The sequence below is a fragment of the Phyllostomus hastatus genome, unplaced genomic scaffold (genome assembly GCF_019186645.2).
Source record: "Phyllostomus hastatus isolate PE091 unplaced genomic scaffold, TTU_PhHast_1.1 phas_contig_495, whole genome shotgun sequence".
Lineage (NCBI taxonomy): Eukaryota > Metazoa > Chordata > Mammalia > Chiroptera > Phyllostomidae > Phyllostomus > Phyllostomus hastatus.
This window is the reverse complement of record NW_025333895.1, coordinates 1,364,704-1,390,453: the sequence shown is the minus strand read 5'-3', so window position 1 is coordinate 1,390,453 and position 25,750 is coordinate 1,364,704. Positions and strand designations below refer to the sequence as shown.

General features: G+C 54.9%; 1 protein-coding gene across 1 annotated transcript; it reads right to left on the bottom strand.

Annotated features, from left to right (window-relative positions):
* Window positions 1–5,198: 5,198 nt before the first annotated feature.
* On the bottom strand, window positions 5,199–24,862 carry LHX2 (LIM homeobox 2). Its single transcript, XM_045846309.1, has 5 exons — window positions 24,006–24,862; window positions 22,321–22,523; window positions 21,007–21,410; window positions 15,209–15,414; window positions 5,199–6,068 (listed from the first exon to the last, which is right to left on the bottom strand). The coding sequence occupies exons 1-5, from the start codon at window positions 24,123–24,125 to the stop codon at window positions 5,781–5,783; spliced, it is 1,221 nt and encodes a 406-aa protein (XP_045702265.1). The 5' UTR covers window positions 24,126–24,862; the 3' UTR covers window positions 5,199–5,780.
* Window positions 24,863–25,750: the final 888 nt, after the last annotated feature.

Below are 25,750 nucleotides of genomic sequence, written 5' to 3'. Positions count from 1 at the left end.
TGCTCTCACGGTCCCACTTATGCCTCAGCGCGGCCATCATTAAGAAGTTACTTTTGAGCCCTGGCTGGTGTAGCTCAGTGGATTGAGCGCTGGACTGCAAACCAAAGTGTTGCCGGTTCAATTTCCAGTCATAGCACATGCCTGGGTTGCAGGCTAGGTCCCCAGTATGGGGAGCATGCAAGAGGCAACCAGGCATTAATGTGTCTCTCCCTCTCTTTCTCTTGCCCTTTCTGTCTCTCTAAAATAAATAAATATTTTTTTTTAAAAAAAGAAGTTACTTTTGAGGCTGTTTGATATTTGTATTTCCCACTAAATTCTGGTTTCCACAAGGGCAGGGACTGTCTTATTCACTGGTGACCAGCATAGGACCTGGCACCCAGTAAGTCTCCTTTAGCAGGATGGACCCAACTCTGCGGCTCCCTGGCTGGGCCTCCTTAGGTAAGTCCCTTTCCCTCTCTGAGCTTACCGCTCAACCCCAGTGAAAATGCACAGGTGAGCAGCATCAGATTGGGAGTGGGATGGATGTTACAGGAATGCGTGAATGTCGGTAGCTGTGGGAGCCGGCCAATGACTACTAGGGGGTTCGTTATACACTTCTGTTTACTCTGTATATGTTTGGAATTGTCTCCAACAAAAAGCTTTTTGTAAGATGCACCCGCCTGGGCTCCTCCCCGGATTGTGGTGGGGAGCCAGGGAGGGTATTTTGGAAAAGCTGCCGGAGTGGTTCTGAAGCACGGCTCTGGCTGGGGGCTTTCCGAGGCTGCTTCCAGCTCCCAAGACGCGGCAGCAATTCTCTCCTGCCCACGTGGGTGGTGCTCACTGGTGGAAAAATACCACGGCCAAAGCACATGACTCTGCCCTGTCCCTTAATCCCTGCAGCCTCAAACACTTCTAGGTCAAGTTTCTGATCTTCCAAGTCAAAAGAGTCCCCCCACACATCCTCTCTTGTTACTAGCCTCTTCTGGGCTCCCCCAGCCTCTCGAACCCCCATCCCAGCTGCTCTCAGGCCTGGTTTGCTCCTAAGAAGCCCGGACGGGCCTGATTGCTTAGGCGCCCTGAGCCACAGTGCCTGGCACCGTGGAGGGACTGAAACACGCGAGCTGAATTGAATTGCAATGGAAATATTTTTGTGGCCTCCAAGCTTTGTGACCCCGGACAAATGACTTCTCCTTGGCTTCCTTCTGTGTGACACAGAGTGACAGTCCATGCCCCAGCAGAGCTCTGGGGAGGATGCAATGAGATCACGACCGTAAAGGCATTGCAAGTGCGTAGGACTTTCACCACATGCAGAGCCAGACTCTCCCCCCTTGGGGCTCCCACAACCCCAGGCTTCCCTCATGCTGGACGGTGGCTGGCTGGTGACACATCTGCCTCCCAGAAAGTCCAAGAGTCAAAGGGAGGGGTTTTTGGGCAAATCACGTCCAATTCCCAGTCCCCAATGCCCAGCGCAGGGCCAAAGAGAGAAGGAAGTACAGAGGGGGGAAGGTGACAGGAAGCTGTGAAGGGACTGCTGGAAGTCCCAGTGTCCCCGGGGGCCAGAGGGACCAGGGTGGCTGTCTGTGGGGCCTCAGCTAGCAGACGGAGCCTGGAAGTGTCCATTCTTGCCAGCAGGACATACAGGCCACAGAGGCAAATACTCCCTCTCCAGGAAGCTGGTTCTGCCACATGGAACTGCAGATAGGGTGTGGGAACTCAGTACAGGGTGTGGGGGGCAGCCTGCAGCCTAGAAAGAACGAGGTTTAGAGGCAGCTGCCCAAGGGCCCTGGGGCAAAGTTTCAAGCCATCCATAAGCTGAGCCCCACCCACCTGCCTGGGGGCAACCCCAGCCATTAGACTGCTCTTGTTCTAGAACGTGCTGTGTCTCCCCTTGCCTGGGCCCTGGGTGTTTGCTCTGCCTGAATGCTCACCCTGTTCCTTCCTCGGCCCAGTCACCTTTGATCGTTCAAGGTCCACCTGCAACTTTCATCTCCTTGCAGACCCTCCCCAATTTCTTGAGACAGCCCCTCACACCTCCGTGGCCCCCTCGTGTCTAGTCAAATCCCCAGTGCACCAGTACACGGTCTCTCAGGGAATCCTAATGATGCCCTGCCCTGCAGGGGGATTCCACCGGCCCCATTTTACAGATTTACAGATCCAGGGTGGCTTGTCAAAATGCAGAGAAGACTGAGGAAGAGGAGACTGGGTCGGGTGGGACATGACAGGGGAAAGTCACATTCAAGACCCCAGTCCCTGCAGACTGACAAAAGGCCAGGCCTGGGTGTGGGTCCCGGGAACCAGGAGGCTGCCCATCCCCACGGCCCGTTGGAGCCCAAAGGGTCTCAGAGGCGGCTCCTTGGCCCCCTCTGCAGCCGGGGCACAGGGAGGTGGGGCCACTGCTCAGGACTGCTCTCTTACACCCATGGCCAGTGGGCAGAGGTGACCTGGCAGCCTCAGCCCCTGCCCCACCAAGCGCCCGCCTGCCTTTGCCTGTCTCCTCCTCAGTGCGGGCCTCTCATTTCTGCCTGTCGTGTGGTTTCACCCTCTCCCTCTGAGGGACTCTCTTTACCAGCCTCAAAGCAACCATCTCTCTCTCTCTGTCTTGGTCTCTATCAGCTCCAAGTCTGTCCCAGGCTGTCCCTTTTACCTCTGAGTCTTCTCTTCTTAATGTCAAAATCTCTCTCTCTCTCTCTCTGTCTCTCTCTCTCTGTCTCATCATCACTGCCCCCGTGTCTTTGACACTGTCTCTTAATCTTGGTCCCTATCCCTGTTTCTCTGCCTCTTTACTGCACTGTTACACTGTTGCCATTCTTGTCTCTCTGTCTCTCTCTGCCTTCTGTGTCTTTGTCACTGGTGTTGTCTCTCTGTCTCTCCTCTGTGCATATCTTTGTCACTGTTCCTTTATGTCTGTCTCCCACCCTTTTCCTGTCTCCCAGACTCTGCCACTGGCTCTCTGCCTCCCTCCCACCCTTCCTCCCTGTCTCTGTCACTCTCTGGAGTCCCTCACTCTGCGTGTCTCTCTGAGTCTCTGGCTCTGTGGAGGGCAATGCCTCCTCCACAGCACCCCCATCCCTGGCCGGGCTTGCTCCCATGTAGGCGGTGGGAGACCCCCGGGCGTCATTCCAGGGCCCGCTCCATCTGGGTGGCAGTGCTGACAGACAAGATAGGGATCGGACTTGGCTCTGTCCGGGCCTGAGCAAGGGGCACAGCCAGGCTACGCGGGGGCGTCTGGGTGCTGCAAATGTCTGCACGCGTGCGGGTGTCCCTGGGTGGGGTGGTCTGGGTGTCTGTCTAGAGCGCCTGGGCCTGTTTACGTCTGTCTGCGAGCGGTCGTGTGTGCGTTCGTGTGGGGCTGTCTGGGTGCGAGCACCTCAGCCTGTGGGTCTCCCCATCACCCCCAAATGCCTCTGAGTGTCCCTGTGCGCGTGTCCGTGGGCATGCAGGTAGGTCCATCCACAGGCCGGCCCCGCCGCTCGTGTTCTCTCGCTCAGCCATCAGTGAGGACAGGTTCTGTCGCCCTGGTGACGGGTGGAAACGTTGATGCTCCCACCCCCGGGCTGAGCTCCACGGCCATGCATGTGTGCGTGTGCGCGTCTGCTGCGGCTGGAGGCTGGAGGCGGAAAGACTCGGGTCAAATCCTGCCTGACCGGACCCCAGGCAGGGTGTCCAATCTGCAGGGACAGTTCTGGATTTGTTCAGCAAAAATGTATCAATCAAAAACATAAAATGAACCCATGGTGCTAGAAGTTAGATTAGGCAGCACCTTGGGAGAGGTTCCTGGGGAGACCCAAGGGAGCCCCTCTGGGTGCTGTCATGTCTAATATCCTGATCTGGGTGGGGTCACATGGGTATGCTCGTTTGGGAAATACCATTCAAGCTGTTCATTTCAGACATGTGCACATTACGCGTATTATACATCAATACCAAAGTTACAAAAAATGTATTGAACTCCTACTATCTGCCAGGGATTAAATAGTAATAACAACAATAGTGTGTGTGTGCACGTGTTTAACATTTCGGAAAGTGAGTCAGTCCAGGCTTTAAGCACTCTGTCCGTTCCTGCCCCGCTCCCTCCCCCGACTCTGTCCCAGCCATGATGGCAGAGGGAAAGAGACCCCAGTCCTGGGCTCCATTGTTTCCCCGCCTGTCTCTCCTGGCTGTTTTCTCAAGGCAGCTCTGATGTTCCCTCTGGATTTTCAAACCAATGGGCCACTGAGGGGCATTTTGCTAGGTAACTGTTAGCGTTCAATGAAGCTGGAAACGGAGCACTATGCAGCAGGACTCAGGGTGAGAAATGAGGGTGTAAGATGCCCAGTGGACAGACAGCACACCTGCTTGATGCCCTTAGCAATGACAGGCAGTGCCTGGATACACACATTCCTGCTCTCCACCTCCACATTTAATCACATGTTACCCACTATTCAATAAAACATATTAGGCCCCTACTATATGGAAGGCCCCCTGCTGGGCCCTTCAATACACCTTCCTCTGCCCTCATTACAACGGTCATATAAGAACCATTATGTTCATCCTCCAGCTGGGGACCCTGGGGCCAGTGGTGAGATGACTCCCCTGAACCCACTCTGCTCCACGGTACAGACCACAACCTCCTTCTGCCTGCCTCTGGGTCTCCATCCTCTCTGCCGATGTCTTTTCTCTGGGTTTCTGAGTTTGACTGAAACTTTCGTAAAGGAACCAAATTCATTTGCTTTTGCCCCCTTGGGAGATTTTTAAATTTTGTGTCATTAAGAAAACCGGGGTCTAAGCTGCCCTGCAGTCAGAGTGCTCATTCCTCCGAGGGAAAGGCCTCTCTCGTTGCCCGACACCCTCTGCCAGCCCAGAGAAGGGTGACCTTTGACCTCTGCCGTGCCAGGATCCAGCAAAGCGTGCTTATTTCATATTCAAATGAATGAATGAATGAATGAATGGCATCTTGCTTACATACCCTTCACTTAGCCCACGTCACGCAGTGCTGAGACGATCTCGTCTGTCTCTGCCTCCACTCTAAATTCCTTGAGGGTAGGGACGGGATCGACTTCATCTCTGGATCTCGACAAGCAGCCCAAAGCCTAGCACAGAAGAGGGGCCCCATGAATATTATAAATACGTACAAAGTGCTATAAACAGTATAAATAAGGGAAGACCCTGGATTTATCTCTAGGCTCCACCCAAGAAGGCTCTTCAATCGTATGGATGTCATACCCAACAGCAGCAGCACCAACTAGTTTCAATAAGTGGTTTTATTACTGGTTAGATTTTACAAATTCTGATATTCGAACAGACTTCCACCTTAAAATTCTAAAACAACAAAGCGACCGTTGGAGGGATTTGATTTTTTCCTTTTTTTTTTCTTTTTTCTTTTAAGGACTATTCAAAGTAACAAACTTTTTTTTTTCTTTTACATTTTTGCTCTGGTCATAAATATACAGAGAGAAAAAGAGGGAGAGAAAAATGAACAAGTCGTCCAAAGTATGGAGATAAAACAGTATTCCTAAGGCACGTGGCAGTCTTTGAAAATACAGAAGCTCTAGCCAACTTAAATTATTTGTTGTTCTCCTCGCTCAGTCCACAAAACTGTACAATGACACAAATGTTGTGTTGCGGATAGATCTTCCAAGTAATTCCTCAGTCCACACCGCTGCGTGAGCCGGACGCGCAATTCTTGTCTTCCTCTGTTTCCAGGCGAGATCCTAAAATGTGGTTAGTTAGTTGCTCAAAGCCTCTATTTTAAAATACACTTGGAATTCAACTAAAGATAATTTCTTTTTTAAAGAAATCGTGGGGCCAGTGGGGGGCGCGAGTCATTAGAAAAGGTTGGTAAGAGTCGTTTGTGAGGGGCTGTGAGGCTCGTGGCCCTCCAGGTTGCCAGGCACAGAAGTTAAGACCGACGTCACAGTTGGCAGGGTGGGGCTAGTCAAGTCTGTGAGGGTGGTGGGCGTGCTGGAGGGGCTGAGCGAGGCGTTGGAGAGCTCCGAGGCCGGCCCCGATGGAGTCCCTGTCTGCAGCGCCGCCTCCGTCGACTTGTCCACACCCGTGTTTTCCTGCCGTAAGAGGTTGCGCCTGAACTTGGCCCGGGCGTTCTGAAACCAGACCTGTGGAGGGGCGAGAGGGGAGGAGGGCTGGTTAGGGAAAGGCAGGCAGGGAGGAGAGACGAGCAGAACATTCCCCTGGACAGTTTCACTCCAAGAGGCTAATCAGTGTTTTTCAGAGGGAAGAAAAAAAAAAAAATCCAGGCTGGCTACATTTTGTTCTTAAAAAAAATGAAAATGTCCTTTTCTCTCCTTGGCTATTACTGGGTTTCCCTTTCTGTTAGAAGGTTCCAGAGCTGAGCCACTCTCTCCAATATTGTAGCCACTGGTCACATATAACTGCTGAGCACTGGACATCTGACCAGCCCAAATGGGGCTTGTCTGTAGGTAAAAACACAAAAGCCATTTGAAGATTTAATATGAAAAAAAGAAAGTAGAACATCTCAATAATAATTCTTATACTGGTTACATGTTGAAATGATCATCTTTTAGATGTGCTGGGCTAAACAAAATGTATTCTTAAAATTACTTTCACTAGTTTCCTTTTGCGTTTTTGAACGTGGCTATGAGAAATTTTTTAACGTAAAATCACATTTGCGGTCATGCTGCCTTTCTTTTAGACGGCGCCACTCTGGAAGGTTCGTTCCAGCCAAATCGTGACTGTTTTTCACAACGGGTAAGAGAGCTGGTTTTTTCAGCAGTTCCCTCTAAGCACACAACAGATCCCACGAGTTCTGGTTGGCACGATTTTTAACATGGTTCAGGGTCACTAAGTCGGGGAAATACTAGAATGGTACAAAGAACACAGGAAATCGGTCAGTAAAGAATCACTAAAAAGAAGAAAAAGACACTGACCCCACTCCCCACCACCACTGGCTGGAGAAGCCGCCGACATCCTGCACCCCTGGGTTCCAGGACTCAGGGCAGGGTGGGCAGGGTGGGAATAGCTGCCAGCCAGAGCACGGCCAGGCCAGGCCAAGGCCAAGGTGGCGGTGACAGGCGGATTCCCGTTCCCGGCCTGCCCCATCCCAGTACCATGTAAGAGGGGGGCGCCGTGGGCTGCACGGTCGGAACTGAGCTTGGTATAAAAAGAATAAAGGGACAGAATAAGGGTTTACTGTTGTTTTTCTCCTGTGATGAAGACACAGGTACCCATCCACACCCACATCTTTGTACACGAGCCTGTACACACTCATGAAGACAAGCATAGAAACTCATCTGCGCAGCGTCCCCCCGCCCCCGCCAAAACATGGCCACCGTCCAACTACACAGAGCTCTGGCTGCACTCAGGAATCCTCAAAGGCCTAGGAGATCCAGGCCACTGGGCGGTGGGCGGTGAGGGTAGGGTTGGAGGGCTGCATCTCCCTGAGAAAGAAGCCCGACAGGCAGGGCCCCCTCGCTTCCCTTTGCGTGAGGAAAACACCCGCCAGAAGCCTCCCCATAAAACCCAGGGCCTTGGGGGATTCTGCAGACTCTCGGGTGTCCAGTTGCGAGTTTCCAGATGTGCCTGCATCTGCCTGTCATCCCAGTGTCTCAGACGGGCGGGACGGGCCGATGCCTGGCCCCACCCTCCCCTGGGGACCACCCCAGCTACAGGGGCCCGTGGCTTCACACCCTCATTTTAGGTGGCCTAGTACAATTTGGGCTCAATTAAAAGCACAGCTGCCAGAATCCCGGAGCGAGGAGGGAGACGCGGACCGTGTGAAGTCGGCAGACAAAGCTCTCTCTCCAGCACACTGGGTCCTCCCAGGAAGAAAGCACACGTCTCTGGCCTTCCACCCAGCGCAAGCCCATCACCTCTCGGAGGCTTGCTTGCAGATACGTCCACTGCTCCTAAACCACCCTCCACATGCTCTTCTTGGGGTGGGGCGGTCCTCCCCCACCAGCCGCAGAACTCTGCGGGGGTGAGGCTGTTTCTGGCTGGTCTGGGGAACGGCTGACGGAGGAGACAGAAAACGGATGGAGAAAGCCCCACAGGCACTCAGAGAGAGGAGGTGACTTTCCCCGTCTCGAGGCTGGTCAGACGAGGAAGCCTTGGTGCCAGCTTTTGCCACTGTCCTGGCCTGTGTGTCTGTCCCAGAAGCAACTGGAACAAGGAGCCCCGGGGGTGACAAATGGCTCCTGGGTCCAGGGATCTGAGCCCTCAGGAAGGGCTGGAACCGGCTGGTTGGCTGCCGGCCATTGGCTATTTCCTCTGTGGTTGGAGGGTTTCGTGTTGGGTTTTCCACCTGAGGCAGGGCTTCGCCAGAATCCTCTCCCAGGTATTTCGGAAAGGCCCCTCCTAGGCGGTAGTTGGGACAGGGACCCTGTCTGAATCATCTTCACATCCCTGGGGATATGGCACAGGGACCGGCAAAGATTAAGAATCAGTAATAGGCACTGAGTTCATAGTAATAACAACACAACGTGTAGGGACCTCTCACTATGGGCCAGGCATCGGGCCCCATCGAACATGCACAGTCACAGGTGATCTCCGTGATAAGCCAAGCAGGGGTGCTAGACTCAGCGTCCCCCACTTTATAGAACTAAAGCCAGACAGACTCAGAGAAATGAATTCGCTTGCCCAAGGTCACACAGAGGCCACCCTGAGATCGGAATCCAGGACGATCTGCCACGGAAAGTCCATGTTCTCCCTACCACCGACCCCTGAGTAAGTCGGCAAGTGAATGAATGAATGAATGAGTGAACAGAGGAAGCAACTGCGGTATAGTGGAAGGAATACTGGATGTAGCTTCCATCCGGTCAACTAGGTACTGACCAGCCAAGTGACCCTGGGTGAGTCCCTCACCTGTGGCTTACCTCAGTTTCCCCAGCTGTACCACAAGAGGGTTGGGCCATGCCACATGATTGCTAGGACCTCTTGGGGTTCTAACAGGCTGGGATTCTGGGGCAGCTGGAACTGCCAGCCCTCTCTCTTCATATGTGGGGGGTGCCTAGCCTGGCGCACAGGGCGACTCCGCTGAGGCTTGGGTGGACGAGGAAGCCCACATTGCCGTGTGCTCCCTGTCCCCTCCACCACCAGGCACCAACTGACCCTGCAGGCTATGTTTTGCCTCACAAATCCCTTTGCCCAGGATTCTTTCATTAAGGAGAGCAGGAGGGCCAGTGAGAAACCCACTTTGCCCCACACATCCCCTCCTGGGTCTCCGAGAAAACCAGATGAAAGGTAAAAGCTTCATGTCCAAATACATGCACTGTGGCTTTTTTTTTTTTTAACATCAAACCAACAGCTGCATCCAAAGTGCCCCCCCCCATGGGGCAAGTGCAAGTCACGACACAGCCACCCCACCCAGTCTAAGAGGAAACGTCTAACCAGTGTTATGTGAGGAAAAGAAAGAATTTAAAAAGTGTGTATTGAGCCCTGGCTGGTGGCTCAGTGGATTGAGCGCCGGCCTGCGAACCAAAGGGTCACCAGTTCAATTCCCAGTCAGGGCACACACCTGGGTTGTAGACCAGGTCCCCAGTAGGGGGCGTACGAGAGGCAACCACACATTGATGTTTCTCTCCCTCTCTTTCTCCCTCCCTTTCCCTCTCTCTAAAAATAAATAAAATCTTTTTTAAAATAAAAAGTATATATTGAAACATCATAATAAAAATAATGATGATGAATATTAGTCACTTCCTCAGTGTCAGGTACTGTCTAAGCAAAGTCCTGAGCATTTTACACATGTTAACTTATAACAGTGCCTTACAAAGTAGGCACTAGCATTATTCCCAGGTGAGGAAACTGAAGCACAGAGCCCAACCAAAGAGGTGGGGCTGAGATATGAATTCGGGCAGGCTGGCTTCATGCTCTCACTCACTACTTAACCTCTCAACCATTCCCCTGGATCATAGGTTTCCTGGGCTCTCTCTCACATGGGTATATTTTTCTTATTTTTCTAACCTGTCTGTATGGCGGTTCTATTATTCTCTATAATTTTAATAGGCTTTACAGAGCCAAAAATAACAAGCACCGGACTGGCTATCATGAACGTTCAGTCCCAGCCCAGGGCTACAACCACTGTGCTGTGGGGCTTTGGACAAGTTCCTCCACCTCTCTGAGCTTTGTGAGAGATGGAAGTGTTGATCCACTGCCTCCCGTACACGCCCTGACGGGGGACCGTGGACGAACCTGCACCCCAGGCGTGTGCCCTGGCTGGGAATCAAACCCGAGACCTCCTGGTTGGTTTACAGGATGATGCTCCAACCAACTGAGCACACTGGCCAGGGCTCTTCTATTTTATTTATGTCAAGAGTTAAACAAGGCTTCTGTGGCCACATAAATTTGGAAATCGTTTAGATTGGACCAAGCTGAATCTCTTCAAGGTTTCTCAATGCCTATAGTCATGCTAACGTGCTCTGATCTCCAAGACAAAGACATGGTTAACCTTTAGCATTTTCCAAACTTACTTGGTCCCAGGATCATTTTAAAAATATTTGTATAATGAGACAGTTCCCATACAGAGAAAAATACAGAGATTAATCTTATCACCGTTTTCATTGTTTCCACAACACCTTGTGGCACCTCTGTCTCCCCTCTGGAGCGCACATTCCAGCGGGGCCTATTCACTCGCTGGGTCACGGCTGAATCCGCGGGGCCTCCGCCCCACCCGGAACGTGGCAGAAGGCCAGCGTGTTTGTTGAATAAGCAAGTGAATAGTGTTCTCACCTCCTGAGTTCTCACACAGATTAATGATGACTAACTTGTCATCCCAAAGATGTTTTTAAACTGTTGGTAGTTAAAATGTATTTTCCTTCAAAGGCATGCCAGGAACCTCTAAGGAGGCCTTCACGCATCCAAATCAATCAGCTCACCACCTCTGTCCCCAAGCCCAGAGCATCTTAACATTCTGCCTGCGTGCCTCCCCAACGGCCAGGGAGGAAGAGAGGAGACCCAGAGAGGCATCGATGTGCCCAGGAGCGGTCTCCAAGCATTTGCAAAGCTTAACGTCTTAATGGGTCTCTGTCCAAGGGGGACACTCTGCCTCCTGGTCACCTTGCCCACTGATGGGAAGTCAGTATTATGGTTTTCATGCTTCTAAAGATGACAGACTTGAGCACTTTTTATGCTGCTACAGCTTTACAACAGGACTCCTGCTTTTCTACCAAGACATGGCATCTCTGACCACACCCCCCCCAACCTGTCCTGCTGCATCCTGCATCTAGATCCAAGTTGAAGGGATCACCATCCCTGCACTGTGCTCCACTGGAAAGAGCTATGGAATCAGACCCTGGCGTCATCACTCCCTAGCCGTGAGACTCAGTTCAAGGGTCCTAGACTCTCTGAACTTCATTTTCCTCATCTGCAAAATGAAGATCACTAATGTTTTAAATGAGTGCAAAAGGGGGTGGTAGACTGATCCTGCTATATCAATGTTTGTGAAATTAACACGCATTGAGTCCCAAACATATGCCTGGCAAGTTACACTTTATCTCATTTACTCCTTGCAACCACCTAGTGGAGTATTATGGCTGAGGCACAGGCTAGAAACACATGCGCGCATGCACACACACACACACACACACACACACACACACACACCCCCTATATAATCCACCTCTGGAAATACAGCCTCAACCTCGACCCGCCCCTGCCATGCACTCTCTCTGAAGGGTTGAGGTGGACCACAACCTGCAGGGGGCACCCAAGGCCCAGTACCATTCCGCTGGTGTGGGCAAGTGATAAGGAACCATTTCACAGGCACTGACTTTGGACCAGCAGGCACCAGGCTGGAGCCTTCCCCATTCATACTCTCCGTTCCTAAGGAAGCCTTGATGTGCAAACTATTATCACCTCCATTTCCCAGCTAAGGCTCAGAGAGCAGAAGTTAAAGTGCCCAAACCACACTGCTGGTAAGTCAGAAAGGATCTGAACCAGTCTGTTACCTTCCAAAGACACACTGCCTCACCCAAATCTGCTCCCATCCCATCTCCCCGAGCTGGCCCATCAGAAGCAGTGAGGCCACCTGTGGAAGGAAGAGCCCAGACCCTGCCAACGTCTGGCTCCAGTAACCTCAAGCAAATCACTTCATCCCACTAGGTCTTAAGCTTCTCACCTATAAAATGGGCAGGAAAATATGCAAGTGAGATAGGGAAGCAACTGGAAAGACAACGCTCTGCCAGCTGCTGCACGATCACGAGCAGCTGTGTGGTTAAGGAGTGTTAAGGACCTGTGCGGGAGATCTGGCGGTCTGGGAGGCGGGAGAAAGTGGTCTGGTGTGCCTGACGGGTCTGACCGTCTCTGTCCCAAAGGACACTCACACTCAGAAGCAGTCCCTGCTGGGCTGGTTTAGAGGAAAAAGAGCCATGCCCACTGGTCGGATGGGCCTGGATTCGATCCGGCTCTGCTACTTACAGCAAAGTGTGACTTGGGGCAAGTGGAAGTCGTGTGGGCCTCAGCGTTCACCTCTGGACAGTGGGGGCGGAGGGATCATAATGCCTGGCAGCGAGGACTCAATGGGCAAATGCATGGCACAGGTCTTTCAACGTGCCTGACACATAACAGAGCACAGAAACGTGTACTGATCAGCAGACACACAATGACTGTCAGTGTTTTTCTCCCTCAACTAGCTCTGTGCCCCTGGCTTTGCTGAGTCCCCATGGGAGAGGGGGCATGCAGGTGTGAAGGGCTCTGGCTCAGGATTCTAGGGGAGAGGGGACAGGCCAAGCATTCATCCAGGTTCCTCAGGCGACCCATTCCTCACACGTAGGGTAAGTTGGTCCCTCCCTGGTCTCCCACAGAACAGTCCTCACCATTGATCATACTGTGATAAACTGAATGTGGGCCTGTCTCTGCACCCAACAGGTGATTTTCTTTAGGACCAGGACTGTGTCTCATTCCGCTCTGCCTCCCCAGGGCCTGGTGCTAATGGACATTTGGTCAGGTGAAAGAATGAGGAATAACTATGCTGAAAATCCGATGTGCTCCTAAATCACATAACCACGCCTCCTGCCTCCCTAGCAGAGACTGGTTCCTGCTGGTTCCAGATTCAGGCTCAGCTATGGGCATGTGCTCTATTTTGTTTAATCTGGGTAACTAAGAGAAGTATGTGCTCTAAGGGTGCCCATTTTACAGGTGAGAAAGCTATGGGTCAGAGAGGGTAACTAATTTGTCAAGACATACAGCCAGTGAGTAGAGGGGCAGAACCCAACCCAGGTCACCCTGAACCCAGCTCTGCCCGACTCCAAGTCCCTGTTCCTGTCCCAGTCTGCTCCCAGGGGTTGAAAACTGCCCCACCAATTCACCATAAAGGCACCTAGATAGAGGGAGGGACAATGTATCCTACTAACCAGAGAAAAGGCAAAGGCCTCTCTGATCCTCAGTCCAAATTCGCTCAGGGCTGAGGAATGGAGAGGGTTCCAAGGAAGGTCCCCAACCTAACCCCAAGAAGGTAAAGTCCAAAGGAAACAGACAAGGGGGGGTCACAGACCCTGATGGGCGCAGCAACCTACTCCCTGTCGGATGCCCAAGCCAGAGAGACCCCCAGGCAAAACAGACCCAAATAGGAGGGGCAGGGCCGCCCGAGGAACGCTGAGGGTAAAGGGGGCGGGCCCAGAGAGGCGCATCAGCACCCTATTGGCTAGCCCTCCCTACATCACCGTACACAGCACGCTGGAGACAAAGCTGCCCCAGACTCTGGGCTCCCCAGAGAATTCGGACCCTCACCATTTCAGAGTCCAACTCAGCTCAGCTGCCATCACCCCCAAAAATGCTGTTTCCTTTTTTCCTGACAAATTTGCAGGAAAACTTAGCACAACTGCACAGCCCTCTTTGTCCACCACCTCAGTGTCACCTCCCCTTGCCTCACCCCTCAATCCCTACTATCTGGGGCTAGAGGGTGGGCCAGACTGGCTTGGACTCAAATCCCAGCACTTCCTGTTCCATTGTGAAACAGAATCGCTTCATCGCTCAATTTTCATACCCCAAAAACGTGCATTGATATCCCTACAGCCACACATCCCGAGGAATACACTGGTTACCCTTGCTATAAAGGGGGATGTTCTCCTACCTCATTGTATGAGTGGGGGCACTGAAGTCCACCGACCAGAATAATCCTTCCTAGTAGTTAATGTTAGTCGATTAATCCAGTTCATGTTATTCCCACTGGGCAGTTAAGCATCAGCCACTGTGGTAGACACTTAAATCACCTCAACGGTCCTTCCAATAAACCTGCAGCATAGATGGGGTGTGTGTGTGTGTGTGTGTGTGTGTGTGTGTGTGTCACACAGGAGGAAACGGGGGCTCAGGGGACTTCAGTGACTTGCCCAGCAAGGAAAAGCAGAAGCTGAAGAGTTGAAAAGTGATGACCCAAGGCTCTGCCGCCAGTTTCAGTTGTGCAGGAGCCTGGAACTCCCCAAACTGAAGATTTTAACACCTCTGGGGTGATGCACAGGCCCTCCGAAAATCTGGTGAAGGCTCTGGATCCGCTCTATTACAAAAGCACCCTCATATTTAGAATTGTACACCTGAAATCTACATACTTTTATTAACCAATGTCACCCTCAGTGAACGCAATTTAAAAAGGAAGCACCCTCACAGGCAAGTGCCGTTCTGCTCAGTTTCAGAGGTGCCCATGCACTTCCTCCACCTCCCTGCGGGCAGACCCGGGAGAGGCCCCTTGGCCCACCCAGGGGATCTGCCCACATACACCCCCGTCACAAAACCTGGCTTCTGGGAGAGTCTAAGAAACAACAAAGAGGCAGAAGAAAAATCTAGGGAGAGACTGAAAGAAAAAGAAGCCGGAGAGAGCAAGTGAGGAGCAAGAAGTAAGTTAGCTGTTACTTAACAGCTAACAGCAGTTGCCTGAGACGGGCCTCCTGGGATGAGGGGCCAAGGGCGTGGGGGAGTCTGGACGCATGTGAAATGTTTGAACCTTTTACAATATGAGCACATACAAGTGTCACTTGAGTCATAAATGGCAAATACAAGTTGTTTACAAGAAAGAAAAGAGACTGAGTGTAGAAACAAAGAGGACAGAGGGATACACACAAAAATTGGGAGACAAAAACTGAAGGAGAGAGATGTAAAATTAGCGGGGCAGGGGGAAGATTGAAATAAAGATAGAGAGACTGAAGAAACAGAGAAAGAGAATGGAGGAAGGTAAAAAGAAAGGCAGAGAGAAGGAGAAAGATCTTCCCAAGGCCCGCAGACTGCTGTGTGGTTCTACCCCAGACCCTGGCAGCCACGGATGCCCCCACCCACAGCTCGGGCCCCAGCTGACCTGGAGGACCCGCTTGGTGAGGCCGGTCTTTTGCGCGAGCTGCTTCAAGTCCTTGGCGTCGGGGTTGTGGTTAATGGCAAAGTAAGACTTCATGGTCCGAAGCTGGTGGTGCTTGAAGGAAGTGCGCATGCGCTTCGTCTTCTGGCTGCTCGGGTAGGGCTGGTCGCGGTCCAGGTGCTCCGCGTCGTTCTCGTTGCAGCTCAGCGCTAAGGAGGGGACGCAGAGGAGGCAGGTGATTCTCCCGACTCGCCCCCCAACACACACTTGCCTAGTCCACACCCTCTCCATCCGCCACCAAATGTTTCCAGCCTCAGGACCACACTGAGATAGAGATATTATCCTCATTTTATAGGTTTATAAGGGACTTTGAGGCCGAGAGAGTGACCTGCCCAGAGTCAGTCCGCTAGGAGATGCTGGATTCAACCCCAGCTCTAGGAAACCCATTTGGAGCCACCACATTACAATGATAATAATACGAATAATAACAACAACTACCATTACAATCTGCTGATGGCTTATTTGACTCCAGTGGACGTGTTAAAGGGCTTTCACAGGCACATTTTCATTGAATCCTCAAACAACCCTATGAGTCAGGCAGTATTTTTGCCTTTTTCACTGACGTTGAAACTGAGGTTCAGAAAGGGGAGTCACTTGACTGAGGATCCAGCATCACAGGGACTCCCAAGCCCAGGATCTTCCCGTTTGACCTCTGCACTTCCGAAGGAGGGGCTGTCCCAGGTGCCCCCACCCCCACCAACAGTGTCTGGGGCAGGCACCTGGAGGTCACTAACTGACATCTCTCCACTTGCTTTCATTTGGCCCTTATCAGCTCCTACACCCAGAAGTGTTGTGCGGACTTCTGGGCTCCGGGCACTGGGCTAGAGGTGGGATATTGTATTTGGTAGTTTAATCCTCACCGCTGCCCTGTGAGGCACTGGTAGCCCAGTTTTACCAACGGGGTGAATGAGGCAGGGAAGGTAAGCGATCTTTGGAAATCTCAGAGTGGCAGAGTTCTAACACGAAAGGGAAGGAAGTTGGAGGGAGAAATGAACATGTATTTGGCACCTAGGGTATGCCGTTGGCTTTATATACTTCAACGGCCTTCACTACTGTTCAGTGGATGGCTATTGCCATTCACCCCATTTTACAGACAAAACTAACCCTGAGGGAAATGAAGCCACAAGCACCACTGGTAATGGCTGAGCCTAAATTCACCACTGTAGTCCTTGCCTTTTCTTTCCACTACATCACAAAGGCAGGCAAAGATGAAGCATGACTCTTTGGGGAACCCATCCCCATCCAGAAGGGGCCCAGCTGGGGCCTGGCTGCCAATGCCTGGAAGGCACTGGGGGTTGGGGACAGGGGTTGAAACCTCGGGCCTCATGAAGTTGCTTGGCAACCTGGCGGCTGATTGGGACAGGCAGGATCCCTCTCCAAGATCCCCTCCTCACGTCCGGAGCCATTGCACACAGAAGGTCTTACTTTGGAGAAAGCCTCATAGATTAAGTCAGTCCCCCGAAAGTGGGCGACTGGGGACGTATCTGGTGTCCCATCACATGCCCACAGGAGAGCTGCCAGGCTTAGCAAATATTTTGCCCAGTTAAATTTGAATTTCAGACAAACAATGGACAATTTTTTAGTAGAAATGTGTCTCAAATATTGCATGGGACATACCTGTACTAAAAATTCATTTGTTTTCCTAAAATGCAAAGACTACATGGTACACTTTTACACTAAAAAAAAATTCATTGTTCAAAATTCAAATATGAAATGGGATACACTTACACTAAAAATTTATTTGTTGTTTACTCAAAATTCTAATTCCACAGGGTGCCCTGCATTTTCTCTGACAACTACCTCAAAGTGCTGCTGCTCTCCTGGCGACCTATTCCTTCCTCTGCCCCGGTGGGAGTAGCCCCTCGCAGAAAGAATTTGCAAGATGCGGGTCTTGTCCCTAACCTTAGAGCTGTCAGCAAGAGGCTACACCTCCTAAGGGGCCCTTCCCATAGGTCTTACCCAGGCACCCAAGTCCCCCACCCAGGCTATACTCCCACTGACAATGCCCAGAGCGAAGCACTGGGTCCAGCAATGTAACGGGAATCAGAAAATGACTCCAAACGGGATCCATGGAAACTGCCCTTCCCCCTCTTCGAGGGAGCCACCCTCTTCCTGCCCCCAGTCCCCAGCTCCACTGGGGGTGGGGCAGGCCTCCCCACAGGGTACCGCTGGGCCCATCCCTCCGCCCAGCTTCTGCCTGGGCCGTGCTGCTGTTAATGAGCTCCATGGGGACCCTGGCGCCCCACGCACCCAAGGGATGTGCCCCGAGGTCGGCCTAGAGTTGGGGGAGATGGTTTGGGGGAGGGAGACAGAAAGGGCAGAGAGAGGAGAAAAAAGATTGAGGTAGAAAGACCGAGAGAATGGAGAGAGAGAAGAGGAGAGGGTTTAGGAAGAGAAGATGCGCAGAGCCAGGAGAGAAAGAGCAGGAAGAAGAGAGGAAAAGAAAGCAGTGGAGACAGGGAGAACCAGAGAGAGACGGCTACAAAGACAGAGAAATCAGGAGGGACACAGAGGGAGCCTGAGGGGACAGCGAGGCCCGGAAATAGGGGGGATGTGTGGTGGGGGGCCCGGGTTACTGAACTGAATCCCGGGTCTCAAGGAGACCAGGTCCCTGCGGGAGGCCTATTCTGCATCCGTTACTGGCCGGGAGTGCAGAAAAGGAAAAGGAGGGAAGGGGAAAACGGAGTCGGCCCAAGGTAGGGCAGTGGAGGCCGCCCAACAGTGGGGGCAGGGGGCTACTCGGGGGAACAGGGCGGCGGGGGAAATGGCAGTTGAGCCCAGATTTGGCCGGTGCCCCAGGGCCCCTCACTCCGGCCCCCTGTGCCGGGGCGGGTCGAGATTCCCCAGGATCGGATCCGGGGAGGAGCATGGGGCCGAGGGGAGGGGGAGGACCGGGCTTTCTCTCTTTTTTATTTTTTTCCTCTCAATTAGGCCGATTCAATGGAGCTAAAGAGCTCGTAAAATCATGAATAATTTACTCGTGATCTGTTATTAACCCATCGGGTTTCGAGCTCTTGTCGCTGGGACTGAACCTGTAATCAAATCTGACTTCGCCTCATTTTACTAAAGACAAGATTGTAGGTTCAATTGTCTAAATAATGGATTGGAATCAAATCAGTAATTACGCCGCCAGGCACACACACAGAAAAAGCTGGGGCTGGGGGAGGCCTGGGCGTCCGGCAAGTCCGCGTGGGACTCCCGCCGCCGTGGCGCTCAGACCGGGGCGCTCAGTGCGCGGCCTGGGCCCCGCGCGGGCTCCGGGCACCATCCCGTCCGCTCCCCCTGCCCGCGGGCAGCCCCGCTCACGGTTGCGGGGAGGTTTCGGCTCCGCCTCCGGCACCGGGGCCGCGCTCTCGGACCTGAGGGACAGCCAGAGGAGGGCCGCCGAGGCTACCGCCCCGGAAGGACTTTCGGACCTGCGGCCCCACGGCTCCGGCTGCCCTTGGCTCGGCTGCGGGCCCGGCGCACCGACGGCGCCTCCTCCCCAACTCGGCCGAGCTCACTGCGCTTTGACACGGTGCAGCCGCTCCCCCACCTCACTGTCCCCCAGAAGGATAGGCTTTGCAAGGGGGGGTCAGTGTGGCTGAATCCCCGAGTACCGGACACTCGAACTAGTAACAGGCTCCTGTCCTCACAGTCGGCAACACTCACGCACAGACACTTGCCCCATACACACCGCCCGCAGTCGCACTCTCCACGGTCCCCCTTTTGCAGTCCCTGCCACCCCAAGGCCCACACTGCTGCCGCTTGTCCTCTGCCGGTACCGAGAGGGAAGAAAGGAGGGCAGCAGCCAGACCTGGGGAGGCCTAGCCGGGGAGGTGCAGCCCGGGAGGCCCCTCTTTCCCATACTGGTCCGGCAGCCCCGAATAAGGGAGCCTCACAGCCACCATGCGCCGGCGCGCGCGGTTTCTACCAGTATAGGAAGCCGGGCCAAGCTAGGCCAGAGACGCTGGCGCGGGGAGAGGGAATGGGGGAACAGAGAACAGGGAGACACATGCAGAGATAGTAACAGAGAGAAAGGGGGACCCAGAGAACGGAAAGGGGGGAAAAGAGGGGGGCCAAAGAGAAAGGAGATGGCAGGGGTGGGGAGTGCCTTGTGAAGGTGCCAGCTCCCCCGAAACTCAGCCTCCGGCCACATCTCCCCGCTTGGTGTGGCACAGCCTCACCAGGGAAGGCGGCTGAATGGCAAAAAGCACAAATAAATCTCTGAACCTTCTACCTCTCAATTCCAAACCCGGCTGCGAACCTGTACACTCGGGGAAAGAACCCGCTCCCCATCCTCTGTGTGCCCTGGGCAGGCTGCCTGCTACTTCCTACAGGGGCAGACCCCACTTGATAAACAGGCGAGGCTTTGTTTGGGGGACCAAGTCCAGACTCGGTTTAGTCTATTTTTGGGGTGGTGGGAGATGAGGAAGGGAAGTTTTGGAGAGCGGTACAGTCTGGTAGAGCGTTCGACAAATCTGTAATCCGCCAGCGTGGACCTGTCTCTGGCCGCTTTACCATCTCCCAGATGGGGGGGTGCACTTTCCTCTGGGCTCGGCACACTGAGACACACGGGTCTCAGGATCTCCCAACAAGCAATTTCGTTGGAGCGAATAGGGGAGCCTGATCTGCCCCTTATTTCTCTCCCCAGCCCGCTCAAACTTTTAAAGATCAAAATAACCCTGGTTTCTGCCCCACCACACAGTCCTGGGTTTGTTTAGCTTTGTTTTGTTCCCACTTGTGCATTAGACTGAGGGGAAAAGGAAGAAGAAAAAAAAATCTCTGAATGTAATGCTGTTGCAAACGAAAGAAAGAAAATAATTGCAAATAAACTCTATCTAGTTCATAAGCTCAGGGAGTCATAAACCTTTCCCGGCCATGCAGACTTCAGGCAGATGTTGACGATTCAATTTGCCGGGCCCCAGAGCCTCCGCAGCTGTCCTGAGTGGGGAGGGGCACAAGAGGGGGGCAGAACTTCTCCTGGGATGGGCTAGGGTTCAAAGGCGCCGGAAATGCTAAACGAGCCCTTCGCCCTACCCGGCGCAAGGCCAGGCCTACACTGGTCTCATCCCCAGGCGCCGGCTTCCGAGGGTCCAGGATCTCATCCCAGCGCCCTGCTGGCGCCCGGAGAATGAGCCCGGGGAAAACCGAGACCTGGCAGAGCTGAGGGATCAGGCCAATTACAACAACCCACCCTTGCTGAAAGGGCTCCTGGGCCCCAGTTTCCCGAGCCTGCCACCCTCAGGACATTTCACAGGATCAGCCGCACACCACGCTGATCTAGGTGCCCCCAGCCACTGCTAGTCCTTTCTCCTGGGTCCTGCGCTGTCCTGCCTGGCTCATCCATCACCCCAGCTCCCACCCTCTGCTGCGCAAACCCAGAGCCTGTTTGATGTGGGCTCCACCTTGCTTTCTGTATCATTATACTTACTTTCTGCCCAGCAAAGTGAGGCCCAAACCAAAAACGCTCCTCTAAAAAATGTCTCAGAGACACGGCCCTGCACCGGGGGCAGCAAGGCACTGAAGCACCCTCTGGTACTGCTCCAGCTGAGGGCTTATGAGCTGGAGCCTAGGAGGCTAAGGTCCCTCCAGCCAGTCCGAGGGAGCTTAGGGCCCTGAAAAGTTAGGGGATAGAATACCCACAGTGCTGCGTGTATATGCATACGTATAGCACACCGAGATTCATTCTGGCTCACGGGGGTGGGCACCACACACTTTCCCCCAACCCGACGGGGGCGCTCAGTGCGCCTTGCACTCACCAGCGTTGTAGGCCGCCAGATCCGCCCCGGGGCCAGGGCTCTTGCGCTTCCTCGGCCGCCCTTTCTGCACCGTGCCCACACCATTGTAGTATGGAAGACCCAGCGGGTTGGCCCCGGCTGCACCCAGCCCTGCGCTCTTGGCTGCAGCAGCTGCAGCTGCCGCGGCCGCCACGTCGGCGTGGTTGAAGTGCGCGGGGTACTCGCCCTGCAGCAGTGCCTCGAAGTGCAAGCGGCAGTAGACCAGGCTGTCCTTCATGCCGAAGTGGTCGCCCGTGGTCAGCATCTTGTTACACGTGGTGCACGTGAAGCAGTTGAGGTGGTAAACCAAGTCCCGAGCCCGCATCACCATCTCCGAGGCGGAGATGCCCAGGTGGCAGCGGGCACAGCGCTGCACAGAGAACCGCCTGTAGGAACCATCGAGGGAGGGACTGTGGGGACACACAGTTGGGTGCCCCCATATTCCTCCTCCAGGAGCCGCTGCTGCCGCTGGGGGAAATTCCCTCCTCAAGATGGTCAACCTGAGTCTTAAGTTGGAGCATGGGGGGCGGGGGGGGCGGGGAAGAGGGACTAGATTTCGGCCCGAGTCTGATCCTTCCCAGAAATACAGTGCCTCTTAATCATTTTCATGCCTACAAATTGTAGGCTTCTCCTTACCCAGAGCCTGCACAAGCCCTAGGGAAGCCTTTGCTTGGGAGTGAGAGAGAAACTCCCCACTTACTCTTCCTCAAACTTTGCCCCTGCCCCCAAACCAGCACCTGGGAAGAAACTCAGAGTCAGGGGGAGAAAGAGGGGAGACAATCCATACACAGACTCTAACCCTAAACCCAGGGTGGAGAAACAAGGAACCTGGAGCCTGTTAGTGAGGATTCCGGTTCTTTAATCCTGGCCAGCTTTCACTCCCGTCTCCACGAAAGACCCGGAAATGCCCCCATCCGATCCCCCAGCTTTCCCTCCAACTTTGTTCCACATCAGCCCAGGCTGCCTGGGTTGGGGGGGGAGGGGGTGCTTGTCTCTGTTCCTTCTGGTTGACCCAAGAAACTTCCAAGGGAGAGGGGTGCAAGAATCCCCCAACCCAAGCTTAGTTATGGTCTAAGCTCAGAAGGGGGCAGCTTCTGCTTTTCTCTGGGTCCCTACACTTCACAGACTTTTCCAAGAGTGCCCCCCAAATGGCTGTTTTAAAAGGCTGTCACCCAATTCATGCTGGCTTGGAGAAGAGAACCCTCCCTTGGAACTGGAGAGCAAGGAGACAGGCGAGACTGCGTCTGAGATGACAGGGAGCACTGAGGGGTGGTGGGTTCCGAGGTGGGGGGCTACCTGTAGTAGTCTTCCTTGCAGTAGATGCTTCCATCCTTGCTGAAACAGGTGAGCTCCGACTCCAGGTTGAGCTTGCACTCGCAGCACTTGAGGCAGCGCATGTGCCACTGCTTGTCCACCGCCAGCAGGTAGTAGCGGTCGGAGATCTTGCCCCCGCAGCCGGCGCACAGCGCAGCGCGGTCACTGCTGATGGACGGCATGGTCTGCGGGAGAGAGGGAGGCGAGAGACAGCGGTGCCTGCGTCAGCCTGGGACCCTGCCTCCGCGGCCACCACAGGGAAAAGGGGAAACAGGGACCCAAAGCTCCCTCTGTCACTTGGCCAGCCCTAAACTCGAAGAAAGCCGCCAAGGGTGTGCAGTGCGCTTCCTCCACCCCTGAACGACCCAAATCCAGAAGGTTCAGAAACCAGGTCCACCCACACAGCCCAAGCAAGCCACAGGCCCAGGCTGGGCTGCTGGCCTGGATAGATCTCCCCTCACTTCACTCCCTTCCTATTCCCCTCTGCCCTTCTCCCAGAAAGTCTCAGGCTGTGTTTGGGGACTGACCCAGAGGTGGCTACCCCAGTCAAGCCCTCCAAAAGCTTCCCCCAAACTGTTTCTTACAGCAGCCACTCACTCGACTGGATCCCCAGAAAAAAGGGGTGAGATGACCATTAAAAGTCACCCTCCACACAGACTCCTGTCCAGAGACGCAGAGTTCTTGGACCCCAGCCCCAGTGATCTCGGGATCCTTAAGCCGAAGATTTAGGCCAGGGCAGATCTCAGGTCTCAAGACCCTGGGAGACGATGAGTGGGGTGCAGAGGCACTTGCAAAGTTTCTGAGTGCAGGAGAGGCCCGATCCAAATTGTCGGCTAACCCAAGTGACAGGCTGAGATAACCCGGGAAGTGGAGCTCGGAAGATGGAGGCACTGGAGCTGCCGCTCTTGCCTTCCGAGCAGAGAAACTTCCCGTGCTCCCCACCTCCTCCGCCTCTGCCTCTAAAGGTCACTTCTGGGCCCAGCTTGGGCAACGGTCTGCTCCTCCGGCCCCCAGGGAGGTCTGAGGCAAGGCGCTGACTATTTGGGGCTGGGCCGGCGGAGCCAGGTGTGGAGATTCGAATGGACTCTGCTTCTGCGAGAGCCAGGCCAGAGCCTGAACTACGAGCCCTGGCCTGGCCAAATCCAACAGGCCAGGAGGCCCAGGTCGCGATCAACAAAAAGCAGTGGCCCAGAAGACTTCACCCCCAGAAACTGCGCTGAGGAGGGAATCCCGAATTGCCAGGAAGCGAGAGCGGCCAAAGCCGCCTGGAGACCCAGTGCACCGGGCTGGTTTGCCCTTCCCGGCTTCGCCAGCAGCCAGGGCCAAGTGGTGGAGGAGAGCGCGGGGCCGGTGACCAGAGAGCCCCGCCAAGTAAGAAGAGAGCCGTCTCAGGCCCCGGGTGGGACTTTGCTTCCACTTCTGGAGAAGTGCTCTCTTCCACCCTCTGGGACTAAAATTTCGGTTTCAACCTTGTTTCCCTCCTCCTCCCCAGCAGCCTGGTTTCCCCCGAGCCGCGGGGCCTTGCATCCTGTCCGCAGATATCCAGCGTCCAGTCCCGTGCGGCACGAAGGGCGCTCCCCAAAGTGCCCCCAAACTTTGGGGAACAGAGACGCAGACCAACACGGCCCGGTCCCAGCTTTCGGCCCGACCCGCAACCGGGCGCCTACCGTCTCCGTGTCGCCGCGGTCGATGGCGGAGCTGATGGCGGGAGCCTCGCTCTTGGCCCTGCGGTCCATCTCGTCGATGACCCCGTGCACCTCGGGGCCCGACAGACTGTGGAACAGCATCGCGGCGGGACCGGCGGGGCCGGGGGCGCGGCTTCTCCGCGGGAGGGCTTGCCCCCCCGCCTCAGCTGCCTGGCGCTCCCGGCGCTAACGGGCCCGGTGCATCGCCACCGCGGCCCCGGCCCCGCCCGAGCTCGGCTGCGCCCCCAGGCCGGGCGCCCCCGGGCCAGGACGCCTCCCGCCGAGGCGCGGGGGCAGCTACATCGCGGGGCGCCTGGGCGGCGGCGCCAAAGCCAGGGTCACAAGGGCACGAGGCTGGGGGGAAAAGGGGGAGGAAGACGAGGGCAGAGGTCGGCGCCCGCCGCGGGCGCTTTCACGCCGCGGGCATTGCCGGCCAGGCTTCGGCGCCCCGGGCGCAAAGCAGGAGCGCAAAGTCTGCCCGAGGCGGCGACGGCTGCAGTCCCGGCTCACTCGGGAGCGTCTAGGTGCCCGCGGAGGCCCAGCTGCCTGGACCTTTCCACTCCCTGGGGTGCGTCCCCAGCCCAAGGCGACCAGCTTAGACGCTGGGTGGGCGACTAGAGTAAGGATTTCTCCGAAGCCAGCGAGCCGAGCCGAGCCACCGAGAGAATTGAAGAGGAGGAGGAAGAAGGGGAGGAGGAGGAGGAGGTAGAGAAGGAGGAGGAGGAGGAAAAAGAGGAGGAGGTAGAGGAGGAGGAGAAAAAGGAGGAGGAGCAGAGTGGGAGGAGGAGTCGCCGGGCGCGGGCCCAGCCGCGTGCAAAGCTCTCCAAGAGCGCGCCGAGCCCAGCCCCGGCTCTGCAGTCCGCGCCAGCCAAGCGTCCGCGCCTTTTCTACAGCCGCGCCTGACATCACGTCCTGCCGCCGCGCCATTGGCCGCCCCGCACCCCGGGCCGTGGCAGCGCGTGCTCCGGGAAGGCGGGAGACCCGAGAGGGAGGGGAGAAGCAAGAGGAGGAGAAGAGCCACGAGATGGTGGGAGCTGGTGGGCGAGGCTGGAGGGGAGGAGTGGGAGGGAGGGGGTGCTGGAGTTTTAAGCTACGAACAGTTTCCTCTTTTTTTTTTTTCGGGGAAGGAAAATTAAACCCACTCTCCCCGCCGTCTCCATCCTAAGAAGGCACAGTCAGAGGATGCTTGAAGAGGTCTCACTCCGGTCTCCCCTCGGCCCGCAGAAGCTGCCTCCTCGGCACTGACTGGAGAGGCCTGGGAAGGCAGGCCTGGGGTAGAGCTCTCAGAGCCTTGGGCTGCTTCCCGCCAGTTCGGCCTTAGGGCCAGGCTCCGCGCTGCGGGGGACTGCGGGAGGCTGCTCAAGCCTCCGGGGGACCCGGCTGAGCCAGAAAGGCGGGGGACCAGGGGAGCTGTGACTCTTGGGGAAGGAGGGTCAACCAGCATATCCTTGCTCCAAGCGAACTAAGGCCTGATTTCTTCTCGCTCTTCCCAGTCTCTCTCCAGCCTTTAGGAACTAAAAAAGGGCATGGGTTTCAATCCAAGTTCTGAAATTTACGCGCAAACCTAACCTTAGGCAAATGACTTCATTTCCCTCAGCGAGTTCTGATCTCTCCAGAGGGGGACATCCCCTTCACATGGGTGTGATGAATGAAAGACCGTGGATGTGAAATACTTGGAACGCAGCAGGCGCTAAGCAAATTCTTTCATTGCTCCCACTTCTCCCTCT

What these genes read in the sequence shown, in the direction of transcription:
- LHX2 (XM_045846309.1), bottom strand. Translation starts at nt 24,125, where the DNA reads ATGCTGTTCCACAGTCTGTCGGGCCCCGAGGTGCACGGGGTCATCGAC. An exon ending in TGCAAGGAAGACTACTACAG is followed by an intron (nt 21,411 to 22,320) that starts GTAGCCCCCCAC and finishes TGGTTCCTACAG; the next exon opens with GCGGTTCTCTGTGCAGCGCT. An exon ending in TCTGGCGGCCTACAACGCTG is followed by an intron (nt 15,415 to 21,006) that starts GTGAGTGCAAGG and finishes TCCCCTCCTTAG; the next exon opens with CGCTGAGCTGCAACGAGAAC.